The following is a 14,641-nucleotide window of genomic DNA, read 5'->3' as shown; positions in this document are numbered from 1 at the left end:
CCTGGAGCACCTCCTGCCCTCCTGCTGCACTCACCTTGGGGGCTGCAGGGCTGGGTCTCACCCCTCTCTCCCGGCTACTTTTTTTTTTTTTTCCCCTTTCCTAAATCTGCTCTCACGGAGGTGCAAACATCACTTACTGGCTCAGCTCTGGGCCAGCAGCAGGTCCCTTTGGAGCCAGCTGGAGATGGCCCTTACCTAACATGGGGCAGCTGCTGGACTCTTCTCACAGAGGCCACCTCTGCAGCCCCCGCTACCAAAACCTTGCCACGTAAACCCAATGTAACTATAACAGTTGCAGTGGATCAGATAAATTCTTCATCTACCCCAGCATCCCGTCCTTGGCGATGATCAAGAATGAATGTTCAGGAAAAAATGCAAAGTGACGGAACGCGTGCTTTTCTTATGTCCTGCCATCCTACAGCCATGTTGTGCTCAGGATTTTCCTGACTTAAGTGGTCCTGGGTAGACATGGAGACTTGCCTTTACATAGTGGTTTCCATATTACTGTTCATCTGCTCAACTATATGGATTTTGTTATGCTGTACTCCTCCCCAAACCCCTTTTGCTAATACTACATCATAATGAGGAAAATTTGTGTATGAACCAGATAAGTGCTTGAGACAGGGCTGTTAAAGACTAAAATACATCCACAGTTGCACTGTGGTAACAGAGGTGAAGGGAAAACATGCAATGTCCTTTGCAGGTGTTCTGGAATACTCATTAAATTAACAGCTAGGATACAAATAGTGAGTTTTTACCTGTGATAACATGTGCAAGTCGTAATGCCTGAGAACTGATTTTTATTTTTATTTTTTTGCTTTCCTTTAGGAAAAGTTCACTTATTCTCCTCTGTTCATTTTTTTCTTAGGTAAATAAAAAATTAGTATTTGTCAAATATCTATTCATCTTATTAAATATTTGTTATTAAATATGAGGAATTTAATGATTATTCATTAGACAGCATTTCATTACATATATTTGATCATGCACAGATATAATTGGGGAATATTACTAATATCAAATATACATAAGAATAGAACTTACGAGCAGTTATACTGAGTCGGCCAAAGGTTTCCAGCAGTGATCAGTCACGAGTTTTGAGTAAAATGTAGAGCAATTAATGCTGATACTTTCCCACAATATTTTCTTGTTAATAGTAAGACTATCTTGGTCGTGTTTCCGCACCGATGATGGTACCTTTGTATTTAGTACCCCTCTGTTGTTTTCCCCTCTTTGAACTTGTGCAGTTGCTTTCCGAAGCAGTGTAAACTGGTAGTGCCTGTTTCACCCATGTCTTCCCCACCATCATGGCGTATTATCTTAAAACCCTTCTTCTTTTGTTTTGAACTTTTAGATGGGCATACCCTTCTCAGGATGGCAGTGCTTGTGGATTTATGATAGCATCACTGCCTTTTCTGATGTCGTTTTATTTTATTTTTTTCTTTCCACAGATGTCCTAACATTGACTTACTTTTTCACCAACCCTTAATGCAGCGGCGTATTTAAAAACAAACAAAAAAAAACAACTTATAACCGTAGCATCCTTTCCTGAATGTTAATAGCCAATTCACAGTATCTTATTTTTCCCCTATGCATTACTTTGCATTTGTTTACAGTTATCTTCACCTGTCTACTGTCAAGTTACTCATGATTGTGAGATCCTCATGAAAGTCTTTCTTAGGTATCCTGAATAATGTAATACCATATAGCAAACTTGGACAGTTTAGCCTTTTCCAGATTGTTTAGTGTTTGACACCATGTGTCCTGTCACATCTCTCTAGGAAATTCATTTATTTCCTGCTTTTAACTTGTTTGCTGCTGTAGCACTGTAATTGTTTCACTTTTGGAAGTGAAAATTGTGCCGACTGAAAGTCCAGATAGACTGTATCAGACAGATTTCTCATGTCTGTCTGCTTACTGATTCTTTCACAGAATTTCAGGAGACTTTTAAGGCATAACCTTTCTTTACATAAGCTGCACCTGTTCTTCCAGTATTATATATACTGAAAGAATAATAAAGAATATTAATATTAATTTTCATAATTTTCTTCATGTGGTGTGAAGCTTACCAAATCTCTCTTTTCCTGTAACTCTTTTGGAGCCTCATCAAAAATACAACTTCAGTAATTGGGGCAAATAAGTATTCTTACGGGTTTTGACATAATTTTGTAGGTAGCATGTTGTAATCATAGGTATTGCGTATAGATAAATGTCTTGAAGTTAGTGAATTATTTCACAGTCACAATTAATAAGGAATGATTGAGTCCTTTCTTAGTGTTCTTTTCTTTTGAATACTTGCATATACGTGCTTTCATAATATAGATGTACATCTGAAACAGATAAACTTTGGCAACTAGGCTGTTTCTCTCCGTGCATCTTTAATCGCATCACTTTGAAGGACAACACAACCTCAAAACATGGTTTTAAGAATTTCTTGGATATGTCACCCATGATGACAGGTGCATCTTTGAATAGATACCAATTTATTGTAAGATGTGCCAGCTCTTTCTGGTAGTTGGTGTTCCCTTATCTCATCCTCTGCTATCTTTCCCAATATTCTGCAGATGGAGGAAAGAAATAACAATGTGCACGTGGACCCAGTGGATTTTTTCCATAAAACGTATAATACTTCACATACATGTGTTACATTTGTGATCTCCCTGCTACCTGAATCATTGTGACTGTAACTTGGGCTCGTTCTCCATTCTTGCTGCCAGAAATTGAACAAAGAACATTAGATTTCAAAAGCTATTTGGAAATAGTTTTTAAATTCGTGAAGTGTTTTGTGGGTCAATTCAGGATACAAGATCAGGAAACAAAATCTGTTCTCGTCTCAGTACCTTTTTCTTTGCACAAGCTACTTATCTGGGAAGCAAAGGAATAACTCCTTCTCTCCTGGCTGCTGCATGTGCTAAGTTCAAGCTAGTGAATCTGAGAATTAGGACAAACAAGTCTTTATTCTTAAGTGCCATGTAGTGTACATATGTGGCAGCATATTGTGTAAGCTAAGTTTCAAAAGCTGCTTGCGGGGTATCATGAAGTAGAATGATTAAATGAGATGTACTGGATGTACTGTTAGTTTCTTGGTTACGTTTTTCCTGAACATGTAGCGAGAATTGTTCTGTTTCAGTGGAAAGTAACCTCATTTTAAAAATAAAAGTAAGTCAAATTCTGAAACTTAGATATATCTAAGTTGTAACAGGAGTAGCTTCACAGGCATCAGGAAAATAAACTATAAAATTATAATATAGACAAATTCTAGGGCTCTTAAGAAACTGGATGTAGATTTTTATGATATCTATATAGAAAACATGGTAAATGTAAAAAATTGGCTTGAAGGGAATTCAGATCATGTCATCGAAGAAAAAGGAGCAATATTCTGATTCTCAGATACTTAGTCAAATCTGCTGTAATGAAGGAATCCACCATTTTGGATAAAATTGATCACGTAGATGTCTTTCAATGTAAGAACTTCCACTCATGTAATTCTGCTACATTACATAACTCAGAGATAAGACTGGCACATCTTGAGAAGCTTGGTACAACGTCTATGTTATCTAGGTAATCGTATTTTAATCCTGGTATAACATTGCAGCATTTGTTATTCGTTAGCTAAGTGACAATGAAACTTGAAGGCATGTGGTCTAAGTTTCAGGTCATCTCTCCAGGATCATGTGTGCTTGACTCTTCAAGTACGTAAAGCTGGAATTCACTTCTGTAGCAGATGGCATGCTTGGTTATGATTAAGAATACGTGTTGTCGTTGTCCCCTATTCCCCCATCCCCCCTTATATTATTTTATTATAGTCTCAACATTAAAATAAATAAATAAATAGTATAGTCTCAACATTAAAATAAATAAATAAATAGTAATTTAATCAAAGTGTTGAAGAAGATGAATTGAATGGGATTTTCTCAGGTGGGTTTGTGAAGATTCAGAAGTACTCCTCTAAAAATTACACTGGCAGGGAAACAGTTTGAAACTGAAGTCTAAATTCCCTTTACCTTCTGTTGTAAGAGAAGGGAAGCCCAAACTTGTGATTCCCATCCAGATTGTAAATTCTGTCACTGTTAGCCTCTCTGGAGTTGCCGTTAGATAAATGAGACTTCCTTCTCATCTCAGACAGACATTCCATCGCAGATGATGAGAGAGATCTGCATAGCTGTTAAATCTACTAAAGCATTTAGTGTCATTTTGAATTTAAAATAACACGTATGAAAAAACTAACAGTCAGCACCCATACACTGGAAGAAACAGTAACTCTGTAAGTGAGTTAACCGCATTCCCTACTCTTTCAAGGTCTTATAATGCAACTCTCATTTTACTTCTGCTTGCATTCAAGGTGTTTGGTTATCACTACAGACATCTGTAATGCTCATACACATTTTGCTGGCGTGCCTGTCGTTGCATCAGTGAAAAGCTATTACTGTAATCTTTGGAGTTACCTGGTTCTCGGCCATATCTTGGCAATCTGTGAATGTTGGTTTGTGCAGAAGTGCTAGTGCTGTAACTTCACAATGGGAAGTACAACTTACAAGGGCACTGCTGCGTGTAATGTCTCTTGCCACTACATGCTGTCTTAATATCAAGTTTCTTTAATTTTGCGTAAGAACTATCTGTGTAAAATAACTGTGGTTTAAAACTTTGGGTAAAAATATTTTAAACTATAATAGTGTAATTTTAATGATGTGAAATACTTTGTATGTTAAGCTTTTTAACATTTAAGCACTTCTAAGTTTTAAAGGAAACTGAGCCTTCAATACATGTTTCTACTGGTATTCTCATGTTTTAATTATTCTTACAAATGCAACTGACAGCTTTATTTTCAGTATAGCTGATCGTTAGACTCATGTTTCATGTCTATTTTGTTAACTGCTTCTTGACATTTTGATTTTTCCCCAAATCTTTATCTGATACGCTCTTTAGAACAGGAATTACAGCTCATTATGTTCTTTCCAATGCTGATTATCAATAGAGCTCTCATTCCAATGGGGGTTCGAAGTCTGTGTATTAAAAAATGAGCTGCGTACTGTGATAGTGTAAACACTGGAGGCAACACATTACGTGTGGCAGTCTTCATGCTGCTTCCAACCACAATTGACAGTTCTACCAAATCACTTGTCTCTAAACTCATCTGAGTGGGAGGGGTGATTTCCAGATGTTTTGCAGGAAATTGTTTCGCAGCTACAGTAAAACAGTATTAATGTATTCTTAATTATATCTTCTTATATGGCTTTGCAAAAATTAAAAGTTAACTTTGGGCATGGTCTTTAACAGAAATTCATAATTAGCTCCGCTATGCTGGAGGACACAATATGACTACCATTTTAGACACTTTAAATGTAATGAAGATGCAAAGACACTTCGCAGGATTTGATCCTGCGGTGGTTTTAGTTGCTTTTATGAAGTCAGTGTCATATATGTAATGTGCAGTGTTTTGTCATGTTTTTTTTTACTTAATGAGCAAAACCACCGGTGTGCCTAAATAAAGAATTGTTGGCCTTCTTTCTAGTAGTGTCATTAGAAAGGGGGATAATTGTTTTATTAGATATGGGGGCTATAAAATTTATGTTCAAGGAGTATGTTTTAAAATAATAATTCTTGTTTAAAATTATTTGCTTTCTCTCTCCTCTATTGCTTTTGCCTTTCGTGATCGAAGTCTAGGAGAGTAAGTCAATGTTTTAATGAATTTTGGGGGATTTTCTGATGCTCTTGTTAATCCATTTCACCTGAGTGTTTCACTAAGTCAGGCCCAAAGCTATTTCAGTTGACATCATTCATTAAAACTCCTGAATTGTATATGTATTTTAATTGGATAAAAAAAAGCAGTTATTAGCATTTGTTTTTTTGTGTAAATATGTATATATCGGTATATATGCATGCTTTATTCTGTTGCTTTATTTTTGAAATTTGATATCAGCCTTCTGTTCTTCAATTATAAGCTTATGCAGTTTTATCTGTTCTTCAGTTATAAGCTTATGCAGTTTTAATCTTCCATATTTTAAAAAGGCATTATTTTTAGATACATATTGGCCATCCATACTATATTCAAAACTCCTAATGAGGTCATAGTCTTGAGCACACAGTTAGCTCAAGATCATTATTTTTAGATACGTATTGGCCATCTATACTATACTCAAAACTCCTGATGAGGTAATAGCCTTGAGCACGCAGTTAGCTCAAGATCAGGTGATGTAAAAGCAAGCTCTTGTATGGATGTAAAACATCCATTAGGAGTTCTCTCTTTTTAAAAAAATTTTTATTAATTTGTGAAGTTGTGGTAGAGACGAGAAGTGAAGTAAGTAGGAGTAAAGGTCAGGAAAACTTACAGTAAGTACAACTTACAGTAATGTGCACAGTAACAGCGTTTTCCCTTTTTTTTAGGATTCTCAGAGCAGGCAAGGAGGATATAGTATGCATCAGCTCCAGGGGAATAAGGAATATGGCAGTGAGAAGAAAGGCTATCTTTTAAAGAAGAGTGATGGGTATGTTCTCAGAGTGCGTAATACATAGTGGTAGCTCTTGTTCTCGCATGGATTTTTATTGTTTTGTACTCTGGGTGCTTAAGGCATATGCACCTATTAAATGTGCCACAACTACTGAAGAATTTTTGCAGTTTGAATCAGAACACAATCAGAAATTATTATAGTAAACACAAAAAAGTCAAAACCAAAATCCTATGTCAAATTAAAAAGAAAGCTGTTGTCTTTATAAATCTCTGAAAAGCACTTAAGTCCTATCATAAATATCCAACTTATTTTTGTTGAGGCATTTAGTAAAATTTGGACTGCCTCTGTTTGTTTCTCAAGGATAATCTTGTTAAAACATATAAGGGATTAAAATGTGTTTTGAAATCATGTCTAGATACTGATTTTGTTGTTGTTGATGTTCTTACCTAGGTTAAGGAAAGTATGGCAAAGAAGAAAGTGCACTGTTAAAAATGGAATTCTTACCATATCACATGCAACTGTAAGTTATTTTTATACCTCTTCATTAAAATAATAAATTATGATTACCCTTTCACAATGAGTCTGGTATTCTGTTATTACAAAAAAAGACGGGACTTCTGCTTCAAACTGTTAAAGTTCTGTGGGTTATCAGAAATTGGAGATTGACTTAAGTAGAGACTTGTTGCTCTGTTCTCAAACCATCTGGCTGTTACTGACCATTAGCATGAACAGTTTCAAGTTAGGTGGACTTTCTTTTTTGAGCAGTGCACCTGTTCTTACTCTACCTTTGAGATGTGGGTTATGAGTATCTATCTAAAATGAACAGTCTACAAACAGACTGCATTAGAGCAAGATGCTACAGACTCTTTGAGCCACTGGAGAACTAGTCTGGGTAGATTTGGTGAGATGTCTTGTCATAAACTCAATTCTAGCTGTTGACTGTACTGAAAGACTAATCAGCTGGTGCATATATAGGTGTCTGTATTACAGACATTTTACTCCTTCATAGGATATTAAAAACATAAATTCCTTTAATGCCCACACGTTGGTTTTGTTTAAAGAAGTAAATTGCAATCATTCAACTAATCAGAGTGAGAAATGGAAAGGGAAAAAAGTCATTTGAAATTAGTTCAAATCTTCCTGTGGAAGATTTGAGGTAGGTAAACTCCTCTTTAGACTTATACATTTTTTTTTTTGCTTCTATAGACTCTTGACATTTGATTGAATTCCAAAATGTATTAATCAATAGTTTGATAAGGAAATGGTGAATATATTGATTGATTTTAAATAAAAGTTTTTTTTTTAAAAAAAGGGAGGGGGTTAGAGGATCTTGATCATACCAAGTTTTGGGAATTGGGCATGTATCTGAAGTATCTTCCTAGGAATGCCAAATCTTGAGGAAGCAACAACAATGTCATGGTAGACACAGTTCTAAAACTGCCTTGGGGCAGCATGACACAAACTTCTTATGCCTGTTACTTCTTTTAAAGGAGATGGCCACATTTCAGCACCCTTTTTTCACCTTTTCCCCAAATTCCACTGATGGTCATGACTATTAGTGTCCAAAGTTAATTTCCTTTCTTAAGAAAGTTAAAAGGGAGTTATTTATAACTCCAGGGGGTTGTGCTTTTTTTTTTTAACAGCTAAGAAGTTATCCTCACCTAATTTGAGAACCCTTTTAATCATGTAACTTGAGATTAGTTAGCAATACCTAAATTAGTAATGGTTCAGTTTAAATCACTATTTAAGAATATATATGTTTATATATATGTTATGTGAACCTTAAATCTTGCCAGTTTAGAATTCTTTGAATCACACTGTTGGTTGTAGTTTTCCATTTCTTGTATGTAGCTATGTAAAAAGAGCAGTCCATTTGCTATTTCCTGTTGCAGTGCCAAGTAGAAAGTAATTTTCTTGTTTTCAGTGATGAAAGGTTCAGATCATGACAATATGTTTGAGACTGAGAATCCAATTGTATATTTACTCCTTCAAGGAACTGTTGCTCCTTGAGTGTTAAAAATACTGCGCTGATGATCTTGTCCTGCCAAACATTTGACAATGTGGGAAACGCATTTCTGTATTTTTTGGTTTGTTGCATGTGTGCTACTTTTTTTTTTCTTCTTAACAGTTTCTAAAGTGAACAATTTCCAAAACTCAGTCCAGAAGTATTTACTAATAAGTGACATGTCTCATGTTAACATGATTAACAGCTGTTCGATATAAACTGAACTTTAATTCAGTATCTTCATAGTTTTTGTTAAGCCTGTGTATACCAAAATAATTCTAGAGTCATATTTAGCTATCACGTCTTAAATTCTCTGCTGTTATTTTAGGTTATTTTAGTAGTTGTATTTAGTCCAAGATCTGAATCTCCAGATCTGCAGCTTCTCATATCCCTTTAAAGTTTTTAAGACTATTAAAAAAAAAATTGTTCTGTAGATTTAGTGTTGTTTATGAAGTACAATAGAAAAGCTAAATAGTATTATTCTAAATAGCTTATTATAAATTAAGGTGTATTCCTTTAATGCCTTTCAATTAGTCAGGAAGAGTTGCCATGTAGATTTTAGCTTTGTTTTAAATCTGGCCCTTCTGACAGACCAGGTCAGACACAGTCATGCTGGTCTCAACTGTTTTGAAGGTGTACATGTATTCATGTCCAAACTTTAAACTACTATCACACATGCCCATTTCTCAGAATGGAAAAATAATCCTAAATCAAGACATATTTAAAGTAAAATAAATTTTCTTTTTAGTCCAACAGGCAACCAGCTAAACTGAATTTATTAACCTGCCAGGTGAAGCCAAATGCAGAAGATAAGAAGTCTTTTGATCTAATATCACGTATGTAGCAATTTTAGTACCATCTTGCATTATGTGGGATTTCTAAAAATGTTTTTAAGTCTTGTGATTACGAGATATTTTCATTAAGAATGAGGCTATGGTTCAAATTCAGATCTATATCCAGATACATGCAGTGTCTCGTGAGTGTTTAGATCCCTCTAGTTTTGAAGATAGGTTGAAAAGACCAATGAATATAGAATGTATTTTGTGACACATTAGTGCTGGTCATTTGTGACAAGCCATGAAATGCTGTGCTGTTTTCCTAAGTTCAGACAGACACACGTTGTACTAAGCTGTTAAACATAAACTATATCCACTTGGTAATGGAGAAGACCTTGTTTTAATTCATTGTCTGTTCAATTTATTGAGCACTATTTGGGGTTAAAGGTGAGGGAGTAGAGGAAGCAAGGTGAACCCAGTTTCTCATGTTCTCTTATCCTCCTTGCAAAATACTAATTATTTTATCTAAAATCGGTAGTGACTTCTGTATTCTCAGCACTAGAGATTCTGTGATTTCACTTCTCCCTGTTTTGGGCTTTGTATCCATTAGGTTTTTAACTGTTTTTGAAGTAGATGAGTATGGATTTCAAGATTTGCATATACAGTATTAAATAAGAAACAGCTCAGCATTCTATATTTACAAGAACAGTCTATGAAACCTTTGAATGTGAGGGCTAATACCCAGTTTGTACCTCATTCTTTAATTAGCAGAAAAGTTTCTTAACCAAGACAGAAGGAAAAGTAGGATGGGAATAAACTCTTTTCTGCTACTAATTTATCAGATTTGACTTCAGGAATGATTGTGAGATAAAATTTGATTCTTATGCTTATTACTCTTTAACATTTTGAAGCATAGGTTTTTGACATACACACTCCGGGTGTAAATCAAAATCCACTATTTCATCTTCTTTTTTTTTTGAATTGTCTTACATAGCCATGAATTAATGTCGTAGGTTGAGAAATTGTTCTTAAAGACTTTAGTTGTTAAATAGGTTTAGTAACAGTTTCATCGATTTTTTTTCATGTGTCAAATTAAAAGATGTTTGTTTATTTCAGATAACAGAACATACCACTTTCAAGCAGAAGATGAACAAGAATACGTAGCGTAAGAATGTTTATACTTTTTCAAGATTTCTGTCTGTAGAGATGTGTGTATGAAATCATATGGAACAGTGGAATTAGTTTTCTCAGTTAATGCAAAAGTAGTGCACACTTATTTCGGTTGTTGAGTATATCTGTGTAAACTGCTGTGTTTAGATTTACATATATTACTACAAGGTGCTATGAAAACCTTATAACGTTAAAAAAAAAGAACAAATAAAAACAATCAAAAGCCAATTTGGATTGTGTACACTTCCAGAACATTGTTCATGTCCAATTGCTTGGCTAATACAGTAGATGAGATGATTAGGGTTCAAATGAAATATTTTAAATTCTTCTTATCTTCAATGTCAACTCTCTTCTAAGTTACGTGTTTTTCTTCCGATGCTGCCTTTTTTCTCTAAATTAAAATCATTAAGTAGATAAATAATCTCTATATAACATACAGAAATTATTTAGAAGTAATTCATCTTTTCTGCTGTAGGCCTAGAAATATGAAACAAAGCATATTTCTGAGTTTTTGTACTTCAGAATCCAGTAACTCGCTTCATCAGTGCATGTTTCCAGGCAGGTTTTTTCCTTTTAAAAATGTCTTTCTTCCTGCTGTGCCAGAACCCCTTTTCCTGAGAGCCATGTGCCACTTGTTTTTTACCCTGAATATTGCTTTCACGGTCATCAAAAGGGTGTTGTGCAGAACATCACAATCCAATACACATCACCTGACAAGCCTAGGAATAAAGTTACAGTGAATAGTGCAGCGAGCCTGAACCTTCCAGGCCGCCTTGTTTTTCAGGATTGTTGTACTTTTGTTGCTTGTCCATCTTCTAATGGAAGACTGTTGTCCCCGTTTTAAAATTACGGGGAATGTTTGATAGATATTCAAGCTATTTGGTGGCAGTGGGAGGCAACAGCCTTGACAGCTCACCACTGGGAGGAGCAGATGAAATGAGAAGCTTGGAGAGTTCGTCATGCACCTGGTTCCTTCCAGCGTCTTCCACAGCCTTATGTTGGCTGGGTGCAGTTAGTGGGTTATGAGTTAATCAGTGCAAAGCTGACTTGCTTAGTCATTCGGGAACTTAATTGTTCCAGTAAGCTTATTAGTAAGCAAGAAAATACTGTTATTGCTGATCAGTAATGATCTTGATGAGTAATATGGCAGAGATTTTTTTGTCTCGGCCATAAATTACCTTGTTGGTTTAAAAGGGGAAGCTGCTTTATTTTTGGGGGGGGGGGGGGGGGGGGGGGGGGGACGGGGACTCAGTGCATAAGCAGGGGAATACCTTACCAAAATAATTTCTATTATTGATAGGTTGATAAACTCAGTTTAGCTGGCTGCCTTTGGACTCTTGAAATTCCAGGCTGGTTTTGTTTCCCATTAGAAGTATAAATCCCATCTGCTTCGCACTAGAGTCTGGTTTATCGCTTTAAAATAAAGAGGCTGGGAAAATGACTTGAAACAACATTAAAATAGTCCACTGCAAGTTTTAAAGGACTCATTTAGCTAAAGAGGCATTATTTGCATCCCAGTGTTGGAACACATGCTGAGAAAGTGATAGAAGCTAAGGGCATTTTGCCTGCATTTGGGCACTGTAGGCCACCAGCAAAAAGTTACTGTAATGCTACACAGTCAAGTGTTCTGTTTCAGAAAATTACTGTAGTGCCCCAAATAATGTTATGTGATGTGAGATGCACAGGGAATCCTTTCTTTTTTCTGTAGGAACATGTGTACACTAGTTTTAGTTCACGAACCAGAATGTCTGTTAATGTGTCGATGGAAAAACTACAATAAAACCAAATGTTCTGTTTTCCTGGTACAGCCACTGAGTAGGAGCTTAATAGCTTTGTTATCTAAGGTGTCATGTGAACAGAACCCTTTGATTTCCAAACTTGTTGATTTAAGACTGTTCTGTATGTACTACAGGATGCAATTCTTTGCTAATAGTTGTCATCCTCTGGTTCCAATTTCCCCTTGATTTGTATGTGTGCTTCTCTCATCTTTCTCCTCCACTTTGTTGTATTTTTTCCACCTAAGTTTAGTGCTGCCGCTACTCTTTTTTTCCCCCGTGTGCTTCAAGTGAGAAATAGATGTAGAAATAGATTTTCAAATCACTTTCCTTCCAGCCTCAAGTTTAAATGGAAAAAAGCAAGATGCATTTCTTTACATTTAAATGACCTTGCATACTTTTTCCTACTGTTCATTTTGAACTTCTTCCAAATAGCTCTTCACTACTAATAAATAAATAAAACATATATATATATATATATAATAGCAGGCAGTTTAAAACACAGATCGTTGAAGCTCACATTCTGTTACAGGTCAGTTACTATATTCCCTCAAATATTTCCCTGAGTTCAGTGCATTTCTTGATTCTTATCCAGCCAGCTGTCTGTTGACCTTTAATTACTGCTTGACTGTCCTTCAAAATTCTCAGGTGGTGGTTATTCATTTCTCCAGTAGATAAAGCACAGGGTGGGGTGCAGTGGTTGTGTGTATTTGTATGTGTATTATAAGAAATATACACTCCGACTTTAAAATAAACAGTTTTTTTTTTTTTAAGCATATACCGTAGTAGATGCTTTCTAATTTTGGTAACTGTGGATAAGGACAAATATACAGTGGGCATGACTTTTTAGTTCTTTTCGACCACCTTTTTTTGAAGGTTAAGAGCATATCCTTTTCTGTAGGATTAACTGTTTTGCTATTATGCAAACATATAACTTCAATCTAGTATTTAGCAACAAGTGTCAGAGTATTGTTCTTTGAGAAGACTGAATTGGAAGGTCCTGATGCTATCCGTTGCTAGTTCCATACAAACTTGAGCCTGAAAGTTTGAAAACTACTACGCTAATGTTCTGTTTGTGTACCTGAAAACAGCAATGTTGTGGTAGGGATTTTCAGAAGAGACAAATTTTTATTGCAAAAAAAACCACCACCACCACCAAAAAACTATTAGCACAGTTATTGTGGTTTTCTATTAGCTTAGAAATACTGAAGAAATAAGAGGAATCTGAATGAGAATCTGTTGTACCTGAGGCTAACAAATACTTCTGCTGCCTTCGCTGGATTCAGAGCTCACCCGTGATGCCTCATTTTTGTTTAGTCTCACAGGTTTGAGAATGTGAGAATTTCCGGCAAACTAAATGCATTAAAGGACCAAAGAAAAATTTGTGGTCCAGAAAAAGTGCAGCAGAAGACTTGGACTACCAATTTTATTCTATTAGATACAAGGCAAAGCAATTCTTTGAGACTTGAGTAATTTCTAAATGATTTGAAAGAACACTACACTATTACCTGAAGCTTTTTGACTATTAGCTTTATGCTGGTAGTGTTGTGAAACCAAGCAAATATACTGAAGAAAGAAAAGAAAAAAAAATGGGGAAGGAAGGAAAGAAAAATGACTAGTACAGATAAGAAAAAGAGGAAGAACAGCAGTGAGAAAGTTTTTATAACTTTTGACATTGACTCAATATGGCATAGTTACTGATATGAATTGTTTTTTTCCGAACGTACAGCGTGCCAGGAAGGCCTGGCCACCAACTGTGGACTTCATGTATAATTAGCATTAGTTATTAAGAATAAGTCTATTCTTGTGTTTGTGTTAAATTGGCTTGCTGACGCTGCGTTAGCTCTTGCTTTGACCGTCTCGCAGATGACACCAGTGACGTGCAGACTTGGACAGTGGCTTCCTTCTAGCTGAGGAAACGAAACAAAAATAATTTGTTGTCTTAAAATTTAGAAGCTCTTGATATGGAAATCTGTGTCGCACTAACAGCTGGCTCAGTGATGTCATGTTTATTTTAATTTCATCTAATATTTTTTAATTGTTACTGCATAATTGAGTTTTATTCAGATTCTTCATTTTTAACAAATTAATGAAATCGTAACCCCGAAAAGAATTGTCAACAAAAGTCAGGATAAATGTTGTTGCTCTAAACCTAATGATTATTTTGCTTTGTATGTTTAACACAACATTACTATATCATTAGAAGCAAGGCACTGCCTCCTCTTACATTTTAATAACAGCAGATTTCATCAGAAAAATTGTGGAAGAGTGCCATCTAGCGTGGGTTCTTAAACTGTGTCATATAACTGGAGAGAGAAATGCATGTGAAGGTTGTTCTTGGCTTCTAAACTACGGAGCGAATTTATTTCCAAATATTCCAATTTCTTTTATTTTTAAGATTATTTTTTCACTATTTTTTTAAAGCATTTTCTTTTAGGTACAAGTTCCCAGATTGTTCTCAGCCCA

The 14,641-nt window shown here is 35.5% G+C and overlaps 1 protein-coding gene across 7 annotated transcripts in view; it reads left to right on the top strand.

The window, feature by feature from the left end:
* ASAP1 (ArfGAP with SH3 domain, ankyrin repeat and PH domain 1) overlaps positions 1-14,641 on the top strand; it is a 146,834-nt gene that overhangs the window by 91,137 nt on the left and 41,056 nt on the right. For all 7 annotated transcript variants that reach the window (XM_048048676.2, XM_066990742.1, XM_066990747.1 and 4 more), the window contains 4 exons: positions 6,385-6,485; positions 6,900-6,969; positions 9,203-9,290; positions 10,347-10,395. In XM_048048676.2, coding sequence (XP_047904633.2) covers positions 6,385-6,485; positions 6,900-6,969; positions 9,203-9,290; positions 10,347-10,395 — 308 coding nt within the window. The remainder of the gene's footprint in view (positions 1-6,384; positions 6,486-6,899; positions 6,970-9,202; positions 9,291-10,346; positions 10,396-14,641) is intronic.

The sequence above is a fragment of the Anser cygnoides genome, chromosome 2 (assembly GCF_040182565.1).
Source record: "Anser cygnoides isolate HZ-2024a breed goose chromosome 2, Taihu_goose_T2T_genome, whole genome shotgun sequence".
Lineage (NCBI taxonomy): Eukaryota > Metazoa > Chordata > Aves > Anseriformes > Anatidae > Anser > Anser cygnoides.
The sequence above is the reverse complement of the archived record's forward strand: the minus strand, read 5'-3'. Positions and strand labels throughout refer to the sequence as shown.